Below are 16,854 nucleotides of genomic sequence, written 5' to 3'. Positions count from 1 at the left end.
TTCCTGTCTGTCAACTAATTCTCAAGCAATGGCAATATATTACTCCCTATGTGCCTTTCCTTTGCTCAATAATCTTTTATGAGCAGACAGTAAAGAAGGCAAATGGTATGTTGGCCTTCAGAGCAGGAGAATTTGAGTGCAGGAGCAAGGATATCTTCTTGTAACTATGCAGGGCCTTGGTGAGACCATGCCTGGAATGTTGTGTGTAGTTTTGGTCTCCTTATCTGAGGACAGATGTTCTTGCTAAAGAGGGAGTACTGTGAGGTTTACCAGACTGATTCCTGGGATGGTGGGACTAATGTATGAGGAGAGCTTGAATCGAGTAGGATTATATTCACTGGACTTAAGAAGAATGAGGAAAGGGAATGTATTGTTGCCAAGTTTGCAGATGACATAAATATTAGTGGGAAGGTAAGTGGTGAAGATGACCTATAAAATGATCTATAAATAAAATTCTAACAGGGCTAGAAACAAAAAATGCAGGAGCATGTTCCTCATAATGAAACAAGCCTGAACCAGGAGTCACAGTCTAAAAGTACAGGGTAAACCAGTTAGGACTGAGATGAGGAGAAACGTCTTCACCCAGTGTGATGAGCCTGTGGAATTCGCTGCCAGGGAAGGCAGTCAAGGGTAAAACATTGTATAATGTTGGAGTTAGTACTTGGGGCTAAAGGGATCAAAGGATATGGGGGAAAGCTATTGAGTTGGATGTCAGCCATGATCATAATGAATGGTGGAGCAGGTCGTAGTTTCTATGGGGAGCAAATCCAAAGCACCAAATCCAAAGTAGCCTCTCCTCATGTTGGTCTATCTACATACTGTGTCAGGAATCCTTCCTGATGGGGAGAATCGGAGAGCAATTGTAGTGGGGGATTCAATAGTAAGAGGCACAGACAGGCGGTTCTGTGGACGCGAACGAGATGAACGGATGGTATGTTGCCTCCCAGGTGCCAGAGTCCGTGATGTCTCGGACCATGTCTTCAAGATCCTTAAGGGGGAGGGTGAGCAACCAGCAGTGATGGTACACATCGGTACCAATGACATAAGTAGAAAAAGGACAGAGAATGTGAAAAACGAGTACAGGGAGTTAGGTTGGAAGCTGAAGTCCAGAAAAACAGGGTAGTTATGTCTGGATTATTACCAGTGCCACATGATAACAAGGTAAGAAATAGGGAGAGAGTGCAGCTAAACACGTGGCTACAGGGCTGGTGTAGGAGAGAAGGCTTCCATTATGTGGATAATTGGAGCACATTCTGGGGAAGGTGGGACCTGTACAGTAAGGACGTGTTGCACCTGAACCGGAAGGGCACAAATATCCCAGGAGGGAGGTTTGCTCGAGCTATACAGGATGGTTTAAACTAGATTGGCAGGGAGTGGGGAACCAGATTTGTAACTCAGAGGATGAGGTATTCAGCCTTCCAACAGACACAACAGGGAGTGAGCTTGTTAATAAAGAAATGCGGTCGATGGAGCGTAATTGTGGACACAGAGATGGCTTGAGGTGTGTATACTTCAATGCCAGAAGTATCAGAAATAAGGCGGATGAACTTAGAGCATGGGTCAGTACTTGGAACTACGATGTGTGTCCATTACAGAAACTTGGGTAACTCAGGGACAGGAATGGTTTTTGGAAGTTCCGGGATTTAGATGCTTTCAAAGAAATAGGGAGGGTGGAAAAAGAGGTGGGGGAGTGGCATTGCTAGTAAGGGCTAGTATAACAGCTACTGAAAGGCAGTTCGAGAATGATAAGTCTACAGAGTCAGTTTGGGTTGAGGTCAGGAACAAGAAAGGAGCAGTCACTTTGTTGGGGGTTTTTTACAGACCCCCTAATTGTTGCAGAGAAGTGGAGGGGTGGATTGGCAGGCAGATACTGGAAAAGTGCAGAAGTCACAGGGTTGTAGTCATGGGTGACTTCAACTTTCCAAATATTGATTGGAAACATTTTAGTTGTAATAGTTGAGATGGAGCGGATTTTGTCCAGTGCGTTCAGGAAGGATTCTTGACACAGTATGTAGATAGACCAACAGGAGGAGAGGCCACTTTGGATTTGGTGCTTGGCAATGAACCGGGCCAAGTGTTAGACCTGTTGATAGGAGAACATTTTGGCGGTAGCGATCATAACTCTGTTACTTTTACAATAATCATGGAAAAAGATAGGTACATACAGCACGGTAAGGTTTATAACTGGGGGAAGGGTAATTACAATTCTGTTAGGCAAGAACTGGGTAACATAAAATGGGAACAGATGCTGTCAGCGAAAAGCACTATAGAAATGTCTAGATTGTTTAAGGAATGCATACTGCGTGTGCTCGATATGTTTGTTCCGAGCAGGCAGGGAAGATGCGGTCGAGTGAGGGAGCCTTAGTTCTCAACAGAGGCCGAACAACTGGTTAAGAGGAAGAAGGATGCTTATGTAAGGTTTAGGAAACAAGGAACGGAAAAGGCTCCAGAGGGATACAAGTTATCCAGGAAGGAGCTGAAGAAAGGGCTTAGGAGACCTACAAGGGGGCATGAGAAAACCTTGGCAGGTAGGATCAAGGAAAACTCCAAGGCTTTTTACACGTACGTGAGGAATAACAGAATGACCAGAGAAAGGGTAGGGCTGATCAAGGATTGCAAAGGGAATTTGTGCACGGAGCCTAAAGAGATAGGAGAGGTCCTTAATGAATACTTTTCTTCGGTATTCACAACTGAGAGGGACCTAGTTGTAGAGGAGGACATTGTGAAACAGGCACGTAGGCTAGAGAAGGTCGATGTTAGTAAGGAAGATGTACTAGGAATTTTGAGGTACTTGAAGATAGATAAGTCCCCCGAGCCTGATGGGATTTATCCAAGGATTCTATGGGAAGCGAGGGAAGAGATTACAGGGCCTTTGGCGATGATCATTTCGTCCTCACTGTCCACAGGTATAGTGCCGGAAGATTGGAGAGAGGCAAACGTCATTCCCCTGTTCAAAAAAGGGAATAGGGATAACCGCGGAAATTACAGGCCAGTTAGTCTTACGTCAGTGGTGGGCAAATTATTGGAAAGGGCTCAGAGATAGGATTTATGTTCACTTGGAAAGGCACAGTTTGATTCATGATAGTCGGCATGGATTTGTGAGGGGGAGATCATGCCTCACAAACCTTATTGAATTCTTTGAAGAGGCGACCAAACACGTGGATGAAGTTAGAGCAGTGGATGTGGTATACATGGATTTAAGTAAGGCGTTTGATAAGGTTCCCCATGGTAGGCTCATGCAGAAGGTAAGAAGGCACGGGATAGGGGGAAATGTGGCAGATTGGATTCAGAATTGGCTGACCCTTAGAAGACAAAGGGTGGTAGTGGACAGAAAATATTCAACATGGTGCTCAGTTACGAGTGGTGTACCACAAGGATCTGTTCTGGGTCCTCTTCTATTTGTGATTTTTGTAAATGATTTGGGTGAATGAGTGGAAGGGAGGATGAGTAAGTTCGCGGACGATACAAAGGTGGGTCGCATTGTGGACGGTGCGGAGGGCTATTCTAGGTTACAAAGGGACATTGATAGGATGCAGAGCTGGTCTGAGAAGTGGCAGATGGAGTTTAACCCTGAAAAGTGTGAGGTGATTCATTTTGGTAGGACAAACTTAAAAGCAGAATACAGGGTTAACAGAAAGATTCTTGGCAGTATGGAGGAGCAGAGGGATCTTGCGGTTCATGTCCACAGTTCCCTGAAAGTTGCCACCCATGTGGATAGAGTTGTTAAGAAGGCGTATGGTGTCTTAGCTTTCATTAATAGAGGGATTGAGTTCAAGAGCCGTGAAGTTATGCTCCAGCTATACAAAAGCCTGGTTCGGCCACATCTGGAGTACTGTGTCCAGTTCTGGTTGCCTCATTACAGGAAAGATGTGGAAGCATTGAAAAAGGTGCAGAGGAGATTTACCAGGATGTTGCCTGGAATGGAGGGAAGGTCTTACGAGGAAAGGTTAAGAGAGCTGGGGCTTTTCTCTTTAGAACGATGAAGGATGAGAGGTGATTTGATAGAGGTGTACAAAATGATCAGAGGTATAGATAGAGTTGACAGCCAGAGACTTTTTCCTAGGGTGGAGATAGCTATTACGAGGGGGCATAGTTTTAAAGTGAGTGGAGGTAGATATAGGGGAGATTTTAGAGGTAGGTCCTTTACTCAGAGAGTGGTCGGGACGTGGAATGCATTGTCGGAGAGTGTAGTGGAGTCGGCCTCATTAGGGGCATTTAAGCGGCTATTAGATAGGCATATGGATGATAGTAAAGGTAGGGGTGGAGGTTAGATAGACCTTAGGATTAGGGTAAAACTTCGGCACAACATCATGGGCCGAAGGGCCTGTAGTGTGCTGTACAGTTCTATGTTCTATGTTTATATGTGGTATTCCATTTACCTCCCCTATTGCCCCACCTCTTGAACTTGATGCTAAATTTTTGTGATTTATGCACAGTCTCCTATCCTTAACGATATCATTCTCCATTTAAGTTACATTCAGCTCTTCTATTCTTCCTGCCAAGGAGCACTATCTCACATTTTCCACATTATTTTCTGTCTTGCATGATTTTGCTTCCTCAGTTAACTTGTCTACATCCCAATGCAGACTCTTTGAGTCATCTTCACCACTTGCCTTCCCACTAATATTTATGTCATCTGCAAACTTGGCAACAGTACATTCCCTTTCCTCATCTAAGTTATCTACATAATTGATTCCTGCAGCACTTCATTCTTTACAGGTTGCCATCCCTAAATGCTCCCAATAAATGCTGGCTTTACTTATAACACACCAATATGTGACACACATGGAATAATAAGAAAAATGTATTTTATGTTATTATACCACGCTCCTTTTTTCTGTTTCACAAACAAGGAACAAAAGTAAGCCGCTCAGCCCTTTCAGCCTGCTCCACCTATCAACAAGATCATAGCTGAGCTGATTTTAACCTGTATTCTGCATTCCTGTGTATCCCTGATAATCTTTCATTCCCTTGGTAATCAAGTATATATCTACCTCTGCCTTTAAAATATTTAAAGATTGTACATCCACTGCCTTTTGAAGAAGGGAATTCCAAAGACTCACAACCTCCCAGGAGAAAAAATCATTTCCATATCTCTGTCTTAAATAGGCAACCCCTTATTTTTAAACAAAGATCCCCAGTTCTCGATTCTTCTACAACAGGAACTATCCTTTCCACATCCACCTGGTCAAGTTTTCTCAGGATCATGCTTTTCTTTCCTACACATCATTTACCTTGGAACATTAAGTTCCCAGTCCTTCATTCTTTGAGTCAGTCCTCTGTTGCTACCAATATTATAGACTAATGCAGTGACTTAAATGTAGATTAGATGCCTCACTCTGTGCATTTAAATGGGCAATCCAAACCCATGTTAAACTGCCTCACACTGGCCACAACTTCTCCCTTTTGTTTCTGAATTATACTTTAACAGTCCCTGTCTATCCAAGTTTACTGTGCATCTTATTATGCCTCTCAATGTTTCATCTTGGTGGTGATCCCTCTAACAAATTAAATAAGTTGTCAAAGCTCCCAGAAAGTTGACAACTGAAGAATGGCCCTTGAAATTTGAGCTGTAGGTGTGTCCTTCATTCCTTTACTTAACAGCACACCTACACATCTATTATTTTTTCATTTCTTTTCTACTCTCTACCTTACCTCTCCCTTATAATTCCTCTATTCGTTCTCTCTTCATTTTTCTTTCCCTTCACCTTATTGTCAAAGCATTTTCAAATTGGAGTTTACAATACATTACATCATTTTGCATATCATGTGTTTGTAGGCCCAGAACTTGAAACAAATCCCACAGCCCATTTTCTGTTTACTCTTTCATTACAATTCATTTTCCCCATGTTTCCCCTCTCCAATACTCACCCAGACCCACACCAAATTTTCGAAGCTGCTTTGCACTAGACTGAGTTCATTTTTGATTTGATTTGATTTATTATTGTCACATATACCTAGGTACAGTCTTTGGATTCTTTTAGTATTACTCAAATTGTTAACAGCAGAGATTGTTGCTTCTGTGTAGGAACTCCTAGGGTGGGGGATGGTGGGGATCAAGTTGCCAGGTGCTGGTGTTTTGGTTTTCTGCCTTCACTGCTGTGAAAATTAGAAATCCAGGCTAAAGGATTAGGGCCTAACTTTTGTCATTGATTTGTGTTATGGTAACTAGGCCTCTGAAACAATGTCAGTGAGATTGTTAAAGGATATGGTGAGAAGGCACATTGAATTGAGATTGAAGAAAAGCCATCTTAATGGGTTTCATTTTCTTCCCTAATTGTGCTCTTAATTCAAACCCAAATTGTACTAATGTCAGTAGAGGTACTACCTCTCTCTTTCATTTGACTGCTCACAGGGGAACACCTGGAATAACAGTACATAATATTTGTCAAATGACAACATAATGTGGCAAGTTTACATCAGCAGAACCACTTCAATGGAGTTTTGGCATCCGACAAATACTGGGCAAAAGTTTGATCATTTTTAAAAAATTCATTCAAGGATGTGGGCATTGCTGGGTGGGCCAGCATTTATTGCCAAGTGGCAGTTAACAGTCAACCAAATTGCTGTGGGTATGGATAAAGAACAGGTAAGGATGGCAGTTTCCCTCCCTAAAGGACATTAGTAAATCAGATTTTTTTTTCCTGACAATCAACAATGGATTCATGGTCATCATTAGACTCTTAATTCCAGATTTTTTTTATTGAAATCAAATTCCACCATCTGCTGTGGTGGGATTTGAACCTGGGTCCCCAAAACATTGTCTGGGTCTCTGGATTAACAGTCCAGTGATAATACCACTAGGCCATCACCTCCCCTAGTTGAGAGAATGCAAGGAATTGGACAGAAATGGCATGAGAGAGCTGGAAGAATGATGGGTTTTCTCCTGCACAAAAAAGTGAGGAGGAGCAAGTGGAACAGAAGAGAAGATCAGGGAGAGATTAGAGATCAAAGGAGATTAGAGAACAGAAGTGTCACAGAACAAAATTCGAAGGGAGTGGCTATGGTTGTAGAGAGAAAAAAGATATGGAGCAGGTGTTAATAGTAGAATACAGGTCTGCTGCATTGAAAGCAACACCATGAGAAATCCCCCTGTTTGGTACAAAATGGAGGACAGAGTTCTTGGTCTGAAGTTGTTGAACACAGTGTTGACTCCAGAAAGCTGAAGTACTCAAGCAGAAAATGAAGAGCTGTCCCCTCAACTTGTCTTTAATTTCACTGGAGTACTGCAGCTGGTGAGAGAAAGAGCTATGAACGTGAAAGCAAGATGGAGTATTAAAATGGCAAGCAACCAGATGGACATGGTCATGTTTGTGGACTGAACAGAGTATTCATAAAGTGTTCACCCAAATCTGCATTTGTCTTTCCCAGTGTAGTGGAGACCTTGTTGTGAGTAACAAATACTGCGATCTAGATTAAAACAAGTACATATCTGTTCCATCACCAGAAGTAAATCATTGGTGAAGTGCTTGGGGCTTGGATGTGAGGAGAGGAGAGGTAAAAGGACAGATGCTATATCTCCTTTGATTAATTGGAAAGATGCTGTGATAGGGGAATGAGGTGTTGATATAGAGAAATGGACCAGAGTTACATGAATGGAATGGTCCCTTTGGAATGCTGACTGAAAGGTAAATGTGTATTTGGTGGTGACATTATGCTGGAATTGTAGGAACTGTGGATGATGATGCTATAAATATACAGGCTGATGAGGTGGAAAGTGAGGACAAAGGGAACCCTACTATGGTCGAGGAGTGAGGGGAAGGGGTGAGACCAGAAGTGTGGAAAGTGGATTGGATATGGTTGAGGGCTCTGTCCACCACAGCTGGGTGGGGTGAGGTGAAGTGCAGGGGGAAATGTTTGTTTCAGGGAAAAGGAAGATGTCAAAAGTACAATTGTTGAAGGTAATACAATTGAAACAGATGTGATGGGAAGAGAAAAACTGAGAGAATGTAATGGAGTTACAGGAAGCAGAGCTTGAGAAAGTGTAGTCAAATTAGCTGTGGAAGTTCAGTAGGTTTTAAATGATTACTAGTAGACAGCACATCACCTTAAATAGAAATAAAGAAGTCAAGGAAGGGAAGAGTCAGTCATGCAGAGGAAATTGAGAGAAGAGTGAAAATTGGAACCAAAATTGATTATTCTTTTCCTGTTGGGAATCTAAACCCATTTTCCAAACTTCTAGCCTCGCTCTTTCCCGTCTCCCCTAGATCACAGTAGGATTTCCTTTGTCCTCACTTTCCACCCCACATCCCACAGCTTCCCTGATCAAACTGTAGACGTTGTAACAAGGTCAGCCAGCTTGACCTCATAGAATGTGAGTTTCCTGATTGGGGATATTTATTGGGTCCAATCAGGGAGCCCTGGCTGACAGATACAAAGAAGAGTGTCAGAGATTCTGACACTCTGGGTGCTGACTCTGACGAGGCTGTGCCAGCGTCAAGGACTTTCCACATGTAAATAAGGGGGAACTTGGTGATAGGATACCAGCCTCTGTGGAGGTATTTCACAAACAGGAAACAGAGAGGCTGCTGGCTTGTCTTTCTAGTCAGGATTAAGTGCATAAAAGATTCCAGCCTACTTCTTCACTTCTGAAAATGAGTTCCTTGGTCCAGTCATTGCTCAACTCTAATCTCATCTCACTTGAAGACTACACTTGAAATCATTTTCTGAAGAGGGGTCCCGACCCGAGACGTCAACTTTCCTGTTCCTCTGATGCTGCCTGGCCTGTTGCGCTCCTCGGCCTGTTGTGCTCCTCCAGCTCCACACTGTGTTATCGAGGTAATACATGTAGTTCTGCTATAATGCGTGTTTTGTTAATTGGCTATAATGCAATTGATGAATAGTGGATGCTGTTTGGAGAACACGAACTTTCTGCTGTCCAGGTATAGCGATTTTCTATATCAATTTCCCTATAACATGATTTTCAATGGTGATTTTCTGTAGTGTGAGGTCATGCAAGAATGCAATTATCACTTTACAGGAGAACTACCTGTAGAAAAAACTGCAGAATGGCTGGGGCAATGCCCAAGGTGTGTGGAGTCAGGTCAGTTTGATGGGCAAAAGTGCAGGAACTACATCTGCTGGATGATAGGAGACTTAAGAACATCTTTCATTCTTTGAGTTTCCAATGTAAGTAATTTCTACTGCAGGTCCCGTGCCCTGCTGATGGTGGGATTGTGGTAGCTGTGGATGCGTTCCTAAGAAGTCAAAGGTGGATGCAGAAGGACCAGGGCTGATGGGAACTCCAGGGGAAGCAGCAGACCACTGCGGAGGTTGAGGTGCACCCTGCTCAAAATGTGGTTGCAGTGTTAGAGCCCCTCAGGATATTTGAGGTCTTCAGGAGGACCAGAGTTTTTTGGCCCCAACTCCAATTGAATGATGAGCATCGTGCAGTGTTGATGCAGGTCCTGTCTTCCTAAGAAGTGATAAAACTATGACTGATGCAGGAGTGACATCTTAAGTCTCTAGGAATGTGAGGCCATTCTCTCCAGGTCACTGAAGTTGATAGCCACTTTCAACTTCTATGTTTCCACTTTATCATTTTGGCATTCTTCTGTTTATTCACTAAAACTGGTACCTCTTCTGTCTGCAGATTTTACATTTTTCTAACTTCCTTGTGGATTCCCATATAACCAACTACTGAGACGTAAGTGTGAGAAGTATCATTTGTATCCTCCAGAACTACTGGTTCACAATTTTTTTATACTAATGCTCATCTAAATCAGTTTTAAGGCTACTGGAATACTATTGCTGAATTCTTCCATAATGATGACTTCACTTATGTTCTCAATTTTGTTTCTTTAACTTTGATGTTCAAAACCAGGAATCCTACAGCAATAGAGATAACACAGTGTAGAGCTGGATGAACACAGCAGGCCAAGCAGCATCAGAGGAGCAGGAAAGCTGACGTTTCGGGTCGAGACCCTTCTTCAGAAATACCTTTTCCTTTGTAAATTCTACAAATATCTGATTAGGTTTCTTTCTTGTTTTCCTAAATGTAAATTGGTAAACTTCAGGAACAAGCTCATAAGCATTTGGTGTTGCACTTTTAACAGCTTCATAGTCTGCAGATTGCTCTTCTAACAAACTAATGTACAGATTCACAGGTGTACCTATCAAGACACACTATAACATTAAGGTCCAAACATGTTTTGATCACTTCATCTTCTGATCTTCCATTTCAAAATCAATGAAAAATCCTTGCCCAATGCATCATTGGAAACAGAATCATCTTTTTAGAGATAACAATGTGTAGAGCTGGATGAACACAGCAGACAGGCAGCATCAGAGGAACAGGAAAGCTGATGCTTCGGGGCTGGACCCTTCTTCAGAAATGGGGGAGGGGAAGGGGACTCTGAAATAAATAGAGAGGCGGGGGGAGGCAGATAGAAGGTGGATAAAGGAGCAGATAGGTGGAGAGGAGACGGACAGGTCAAGGAGGTGGGAATGAGCCAGTAAAGGTGACGGAGTTAGGATGGGGGTTGGTCAGTCAAGGAAAGACAGAAGGTAAAGGAGGTGGGGATGAGGCTGGGTGGGTAGGAGGTGGGGTGGGGGTTGGTCAGTGAGATGGGAGGATCGGATAGGTGGGAGAAATGACGGACAGGTCAAGGAGGCGGGGATGAGCTGGGTTGGTTTTGGGATGAGGTCGAGGGTGGGAAGATTTTGAAGCTTGTGAAGTCCGCATTGAGACAATTGGGCTGCAGGGTTCCCAAGCAAAATATAAGGTGCTGTTCCTGCAGCCTTCGGGTGGCATCCTTGTGGCACTGGAGGAGGCCCAGGATGGACATGTCATCCAAGGAGTGGGAGGGAGAGTTGAAGTGCGACTGGGAGGTGCAGTCGTTTGTCACAAACTGAGTGCAGGTGTTCCACAAAGTGGTGTCCAAGCCTCCGCTTGGTTTCCCCAAATTGGGGAGGCCACATTGGGAACAGCGGATACAATAGACCACATTAGCAGATGTGCAGGTGAACATCTGTTTAATGTGGAATGTTTTCTTGGGGCTTGGGATGGAGGTGAGGGGGGAGGTGTAGGGGCAGGTGTAGCACTTCCTGCGGTTGCAGGGAAAAGTGCCAGGGGTTGTGGGGCTAGTGGGGAGCGTGCAGCAGACAAGGGAATCACAGAGAGGGCGGTCCCTCCAGAAGGCAGATAAGGATGGGGAGGGAAAAATGTCCTTGGTGGTGGGGTCAGATTGCAGTTGGCGGAAGTGGCGGAGGATGATGCGTTGAATCCGGAGGTTGGTGGGGTGGTACGTGAGGACGAGGGAAATTCTGTCTTTGTTGTTATTGCGGGGAGGGGGTGTGAGGGATGAGTTGTGGGAAATGCAAGAGATGAGCCGAGGGTGTTTTCAACCACTGTGGAGGGAAACTTGCGGTCCTTGAAAAACGAGGACATCTGAGATGTACAGGAGTGGAATGCCTCATCTCGGGAACAGATGTGGTGGAGGCAAAGGAATTGGGAATAGGGGATGGCATTCTTGCAGGAAGATGGGTGAGAGGAGGTGTATTCTAGGTAGCTGTGGGAGTCAGTAGGCTTGAAATAGATATCGGTTTCCAGGTGGTTGCCAGAGATGGAAGCAGAGAGGTCCAGGAAGGAGAGGGAGGTATCGGAGATGGTCCAGGTGAACTTAAGGTTGGGGTGGTAGGTGTTAGTAAAGTGGATGAACTGTTCGAGCTCCTCGTGAGAGCACGAGGTGACACCGATACAGTCATCAATATGATGGAGGAAGAGGTGGGGGATGGGGCCAGTGTAGCTGCGGAAGAGGGACTGTTCCACGTATCTTACGAAGAACCAGGCATAGCTTGGGCCCATGCAGGTACCCATGGCCACCCCCTTTGTCTGTAGGAAGTGGGAGGAGTTGAAGGAGAAGTTGTTAAGGGTGAGGACGTGTTGAGCGAAGAGGATAAAGGTGTCAGTGGAGAGGGACTGGTCGGGACTGCGGGAGAGGAAGAAGCAGAGGGCCCTTACGCCATCTGCATCGGGAATGCAAGTATATAGGGACTGGACGTCCATGGTGAAGATGAGGTGTGGAGGACCAGGGAATCGGAAGTTTTGGAGGAGGTGGAGGGCGTGGGTGGTATCACGGACGTAGGTGGGGAGTTCCTGGACCGGGGGAAGAAAATGGAGTCGAGATAAATGGAGATAAGTTTGGTGGGGCAGGAGCAGGCAGAAACAATGGGTCAACCAGGGCAGTCGGGTTTGTGGATTTTGGGAAGGAGATAGAAACGGGCAGTGCGCGGTTGGGGAACGATGAGTTTGGAGGCTGTGGGTGGTGGGAGTTCGCCTGAGGTAATGAGGTTGTGGATGGTCTGGGAGATGATGTTTTGGTGGCCGGGGGTAGGGTCATGATCAAGAGGGCAGTAGGAGGCGGTGTCAGAGAGCTGGCGTCTGGCCTCAGCGATGTAGAGGTCAGTGCGCCATACTACAACTGCGCCACCCTTGTCCGCGGGTTTTATAGTGAGGTTAGGGTTGGAGCGGAGGGTTGCACGTTCTATGGGGGAGAGGTTGGAGTGGGTGAGAGGGGTGGAGCAGTTGAGGCGACTGATGTCTCGATGGCAGTTGGAGATGAAGAGGTCAAGGGAGGGTAGATAGGGTAGAACAGTCACTCTTCTGCAGCTACACTGGCCCCATCCCCCATCTCTTCCTCTGTTATATCAATGACAGTATCGGCGCCGCATCGTGCTCCCACGAGGAGCTCGAACAGTTCATCCACTTTACTAACACCTTCCACCCCAACCTTAAGTTACCTTTACTGGCTCCATCCCCGCCTCCTTGACCTGTCCGTCTCCTCTCCACGTATCTGCTCCTTTATCCACCTTCTATCCGCCTCCCCGCCTCTCTCTGCTTATTTCAGAGTCCCCTTCCCCCCCTCCAGACCAAAACGTCAGCTTTCATGCTCCTCTGATGCTGCCTGGCCTGCTGTGTTCATCCAGCTCTACATATTGTTATCTCAGATTCTCCAGCATCGGCAGTTCCTACTATCTCATCTTCTTCTTTTTTCTGTCTTTTAAGCTCCTTTTTCTGAAAATCATGTTATCTGATTTCTCTCTCTTTTTGAATTTTAAGCTTCTAAAATTCCATTTCCATTGTCATTTTCTTTCCATCCTCTCCTCTCTCTCTAAGTCAAGGTATTTCATTTCTAACTGAATCTTAGCCAAATCGAGCTGTGAAATCTCCATCTCATAATTCCCTCCTTTTAATTTTATTGCTGCATAGTAACATTAACCATTTCATCCTCATGAGATCCTGATTTAATTTGTACCTTCAATTAAACTGGTATCTCTCCCAGTTCAGCCTTAGTCAAGATTTCAAATAATCTACTATAATGCCTTTTCATTCCAGAAAACACTGAGCAACATTCAAAACCATTTTGAATTTACAATGTATTCAATAACCTTCACCATAACACAATGGTTTCATGTCCAGTACCTCCATGTACCAATTTCTTTAAAAGAGGCATAGATTTCTATTAAATTCAATGATTTATATTAGTACAAAGTAGTACACTTGTACTATTGGACAAATCAGATCCCAGAAAGAAACAAAAACAGAAATTGTTGGAAAAACTCAGCAGGTCTAGCAGCATGTGTGGAGAGAAATCAGAGTTAAAACTTTTTGGGTCCAGTGATCCTTCTTCATAACAGATAGTAGCTAGGAAAAAGTTGATACTTATACAAAGATGGGGTAGGTGCGGGGGGATGGGGGAATGTTATGGACCAGACCAAACCCTCTCAAAACTTGTCAAGGAGATAGCCTACACCCTAACGTTTTCTTACTTTAAAGGCAAGTGCCAGGCGTTGCAGTCTGGATGCAATTTGATTGGTCAAACTACTGGGCTTGAAGCAAAACACACTTTATTCATTCAGTATAGTTAAGATACAAACAAAAGAAAGAAGGATTTGAATAACTTACCTCTATTGGAAAACTTAACAGAATGATAGATTATTCAATTACTAAACAGCAACTGTTCTAATATAATAACATCCCATAAACATAGCCTTGGCAAAGGCAAAATCAGTAAAATAGATTATCTCACATGCAATTCCAGCAGCAGGAAGAGAACGCCAGCTTTTAGCTGTAGCAAAGAGAGAGAGATGTAGCAGCTTTCACAACCCACAGCTACTGAAAGCTAAAACTAAAATCTTGGTTCTGTGGGAGTTTGACCCCACTCATTCAGGCTGATTCTGTTGTTCCAACTTGAAAAAACCCCAGACCTCACAAGCTGAGATAACAAGGTGTAGAAAGCTGGATGAACACAGCAGGCCAAGCAGCATCAGAGGAGCAGGAAGGCTGACGTTTCGGGCCTAGACCCTTCTTCAGAAATGGGGGGAGGGGATGGGGGTTCTGAAATAAATAGGGAGAAAGGGGGAGGCGGATAGAAGATGGATAGAGGAGAAGATAGATGGAGAGGAGACAGACCGGTCAAAGAGGTGGGGATGGAGCCAGTAAAGGTGAGTGTAGGTGGGGAGGTAGGGAGGAGATAGCTCAGTCCAGGGAGGATGGACAGGTCAAGGGGGCAGGATGAGGTTAGTAGGTAGGAGATGGGGGTGGGGCTTGAGGTGGGAGGAGGGGATAGGTGGGAGGAAGGACAGGTTACGGAGGCGGGGACGAGCTGGGCTGGTTTTGGGATGCGGTAGGGGGAGGAGAGATTTTGCAGCTTGTGAAGTCCACACTAATACCATTGGGTTCCCAAGCGGAATATGAGTTGCTGTTCCTACAACCTTCGGGTAGCACTGTTGTGGCACTGCAGGAGGCCCAGGATGGACATGTCATCTGCGGAATGGGAGGGGGAGTTGAAATGGTTCGCGACTGGGAGGTGCAGTTGTTTAGTGCGAACCGAGCGTAGGTGTTCTCCAAAGCGGTCCCCAAGCCTCCGCTTGGTTTCCCTGATGTAGAGGAGGCCGCAACGGGAACAGCAGATGCAGTATACCACATTAGCCATCTTCAGGACTGGAACAATGAATGTTCCATGTACCTCACAAAGAGAAAGGCATAACTGGGGCCCAGGCAGGTACCCATGGTCACACCTTTGACCTGACCATTGACCTTTGGCATCTCTGCAAGACTGTGGCAGAGCAGGCTTGTCCACTCTGTCTGCTCCTCTTCTTCCATTTCTTTTTTCCTCCTTTTCTCATTTATCTTCTCCTTTCTTCAGTTTTACTTTTTTTAAAGTTTATTTTCTATTAACTTACCTTCTGGAGAGAAACAGTAGTGGCTGTGGTGTCGGGCTCGTGGAATTTGCAAGTCAGCTATATGTCCAATGTGAGGCGTGGCTGGGGGCCTGACCTGGGATTCTCAGTGAGTATTCGATGCCCAGCACATGAACCAAAGGAAAGGCTGAGGATTGGTGCGTGGACCAAAAGGCAATGCTGAGTATCAGTACAGACTGTGCCTGGATCGGGGCTTTGGCGGTCTGAGATCCAATGCAGCGATGGAGATTTCCTGACATCTGCACCAACGACAATAACAGAGGAGATCGAGCCAGCATGGGGAAAGCGTGCCAAAGCAGAGGAAATCAAGCCCATGTAGGAAGTGCAGTCCCAGCAGGGCTCAGCACCTAAGAAAGACTGCAATGGTTGAACTTTTAGATTTACTTTTCTATTTAATATTAAGAAAGACTGTAATGTTTAACTTTAAACTTTACTTCTTTTTTGTACACTATACTCAGACTGACTATAATGTTTAGCCTTTAACTTTGTTCCTTATTTCTTTTTACCTTGTTCTTAAGTCTTTGTACCTAGATACATGAACCTAAGATGGCACTGTGTGTAGCAACATTGAAAACATTTCACTGTACTCCGAGATAACAAGGCGTAGAGCTGGATGAACACAGCAGGCCGAGCAGCATCAGAGGAACAGGAAGGCTGACATTTCGGGCCTAGACCCTTCTTCAGAAATGGGGGAGGGGAAGGGGGTTCCGAAATAAATAGGGAGAGAGGGGGAGGCGGATAGAAGATGGATAGAGGAGAGGATAGGTGGAGAGGAGACAGACAGGTCAAAGAGGCGGGGATGGAGCCAGTAAAGGGGAGTGTACGTGGGGAGGCAGGGAGGAGATAGGTCAGTCCAGGGAGGACGGACAGGTCAAGGGGGCAGGATGAGGTTAGTAGGTAGGAGAGGGGGGTGGGGCTTGAGGTGGGAGGACGGGATAGGTGGGAAAAAGGACAGGTTAGGGAGGCAGGGACGAGCTGGGCTGGTTTTGGGATGCGGTAGCGGGAGGGGAGATTTTGAAGCTTGTGAAGTCCACATTGATACCATTGGGCTGCAGGGCAACTACCTAGAAACCGATATCCATTTCAAGCCCACCGACTCCCACAGCTACCTAGAATACACCTCCTCCCACCCACCCACCTTCCTGCAAAAATGCTATCCACTACTTCCAATTCCTTCGCCTCCGCCGCATCTGCTCCCAGGATGAGGCATTCCACCCCCGTACATCTCAGATGTCCTTGTTTTTCAAGGACCACAACTTCCCCCCCTCAGTGGTCGAGAACACCCTCGACCGTGTCTCCCGCATTTCCCGCAACTCATCCCTCACACCCCGTCCCCGCAACAACCACCAAAACAGAATCCCCCTCGTCCTCACGTACCACCCCACCAAACTCTGGATCCAACTCATCATCCTCTGACACTTCCGCCATCTGCAATCCGACCCCACCACCAAAGACATTTTTCCCCTCCCCACCCTTATCTGCTTTCCGGAGGGACCACTCTCTCCGTGACTCCCTTGTCCGCTCCACACTCCCCTCCAGCCCCACCTCACTTGGCACTTTTCCCTGCAACTCCAGGAAGTGCTACACCTGCCCCTACACCCCACCCCTCACCCCCATCCCAGGCCCCAAGAAGACTTTCCACATCAAGCA

At 45.5% G+C, this 16,854-nt stretch overlaps 1 protein-coding gene across 1 annotated transcript in view; it reads right to left on the bottom strand.

Moving 5' to 3' along the window:
• LOC109921986 (WD repeat-containing protein 26-like) overlaps positions 1 to 15,106 on the bottom strand; it is a 65,105-nt gene extending 49,999 nt beyond the window's left edge. Inside the window, exon 1 of the mRNA XM_048596615.1 lies at positions 14,970 to 15,106. Coding sequence (XP_048452572.1) covers positions 14,970 to 15,106 — 137 coding nt within the window. The remainder of the gene's footprint in view (positions 1 to 14,969) is intronic.
• Positions 15,107 to 16,854: the final 1,748 nt, after the last annotated feature.

The sequence above is a fragment of the Rhincodon typus genome, chromosome 5, assembly GCF_021869965.1.
Source record: "Rhincodon typus isolate 14 chromosome 5, sRhiTyp1.1, whole genome shotgun sequence".
NCBI lineage: Eukaryota > Metazoa > Chordata > Chondrichthyes > Orectolobiformes > Rhincodontidae > Rhincodon > Rhincodon typus.
The sequence above is the reverse complement of the archived record's forward strand: the minus strand, read 5'-3'. Positions and strand labels throughout refer to the sequence as shown.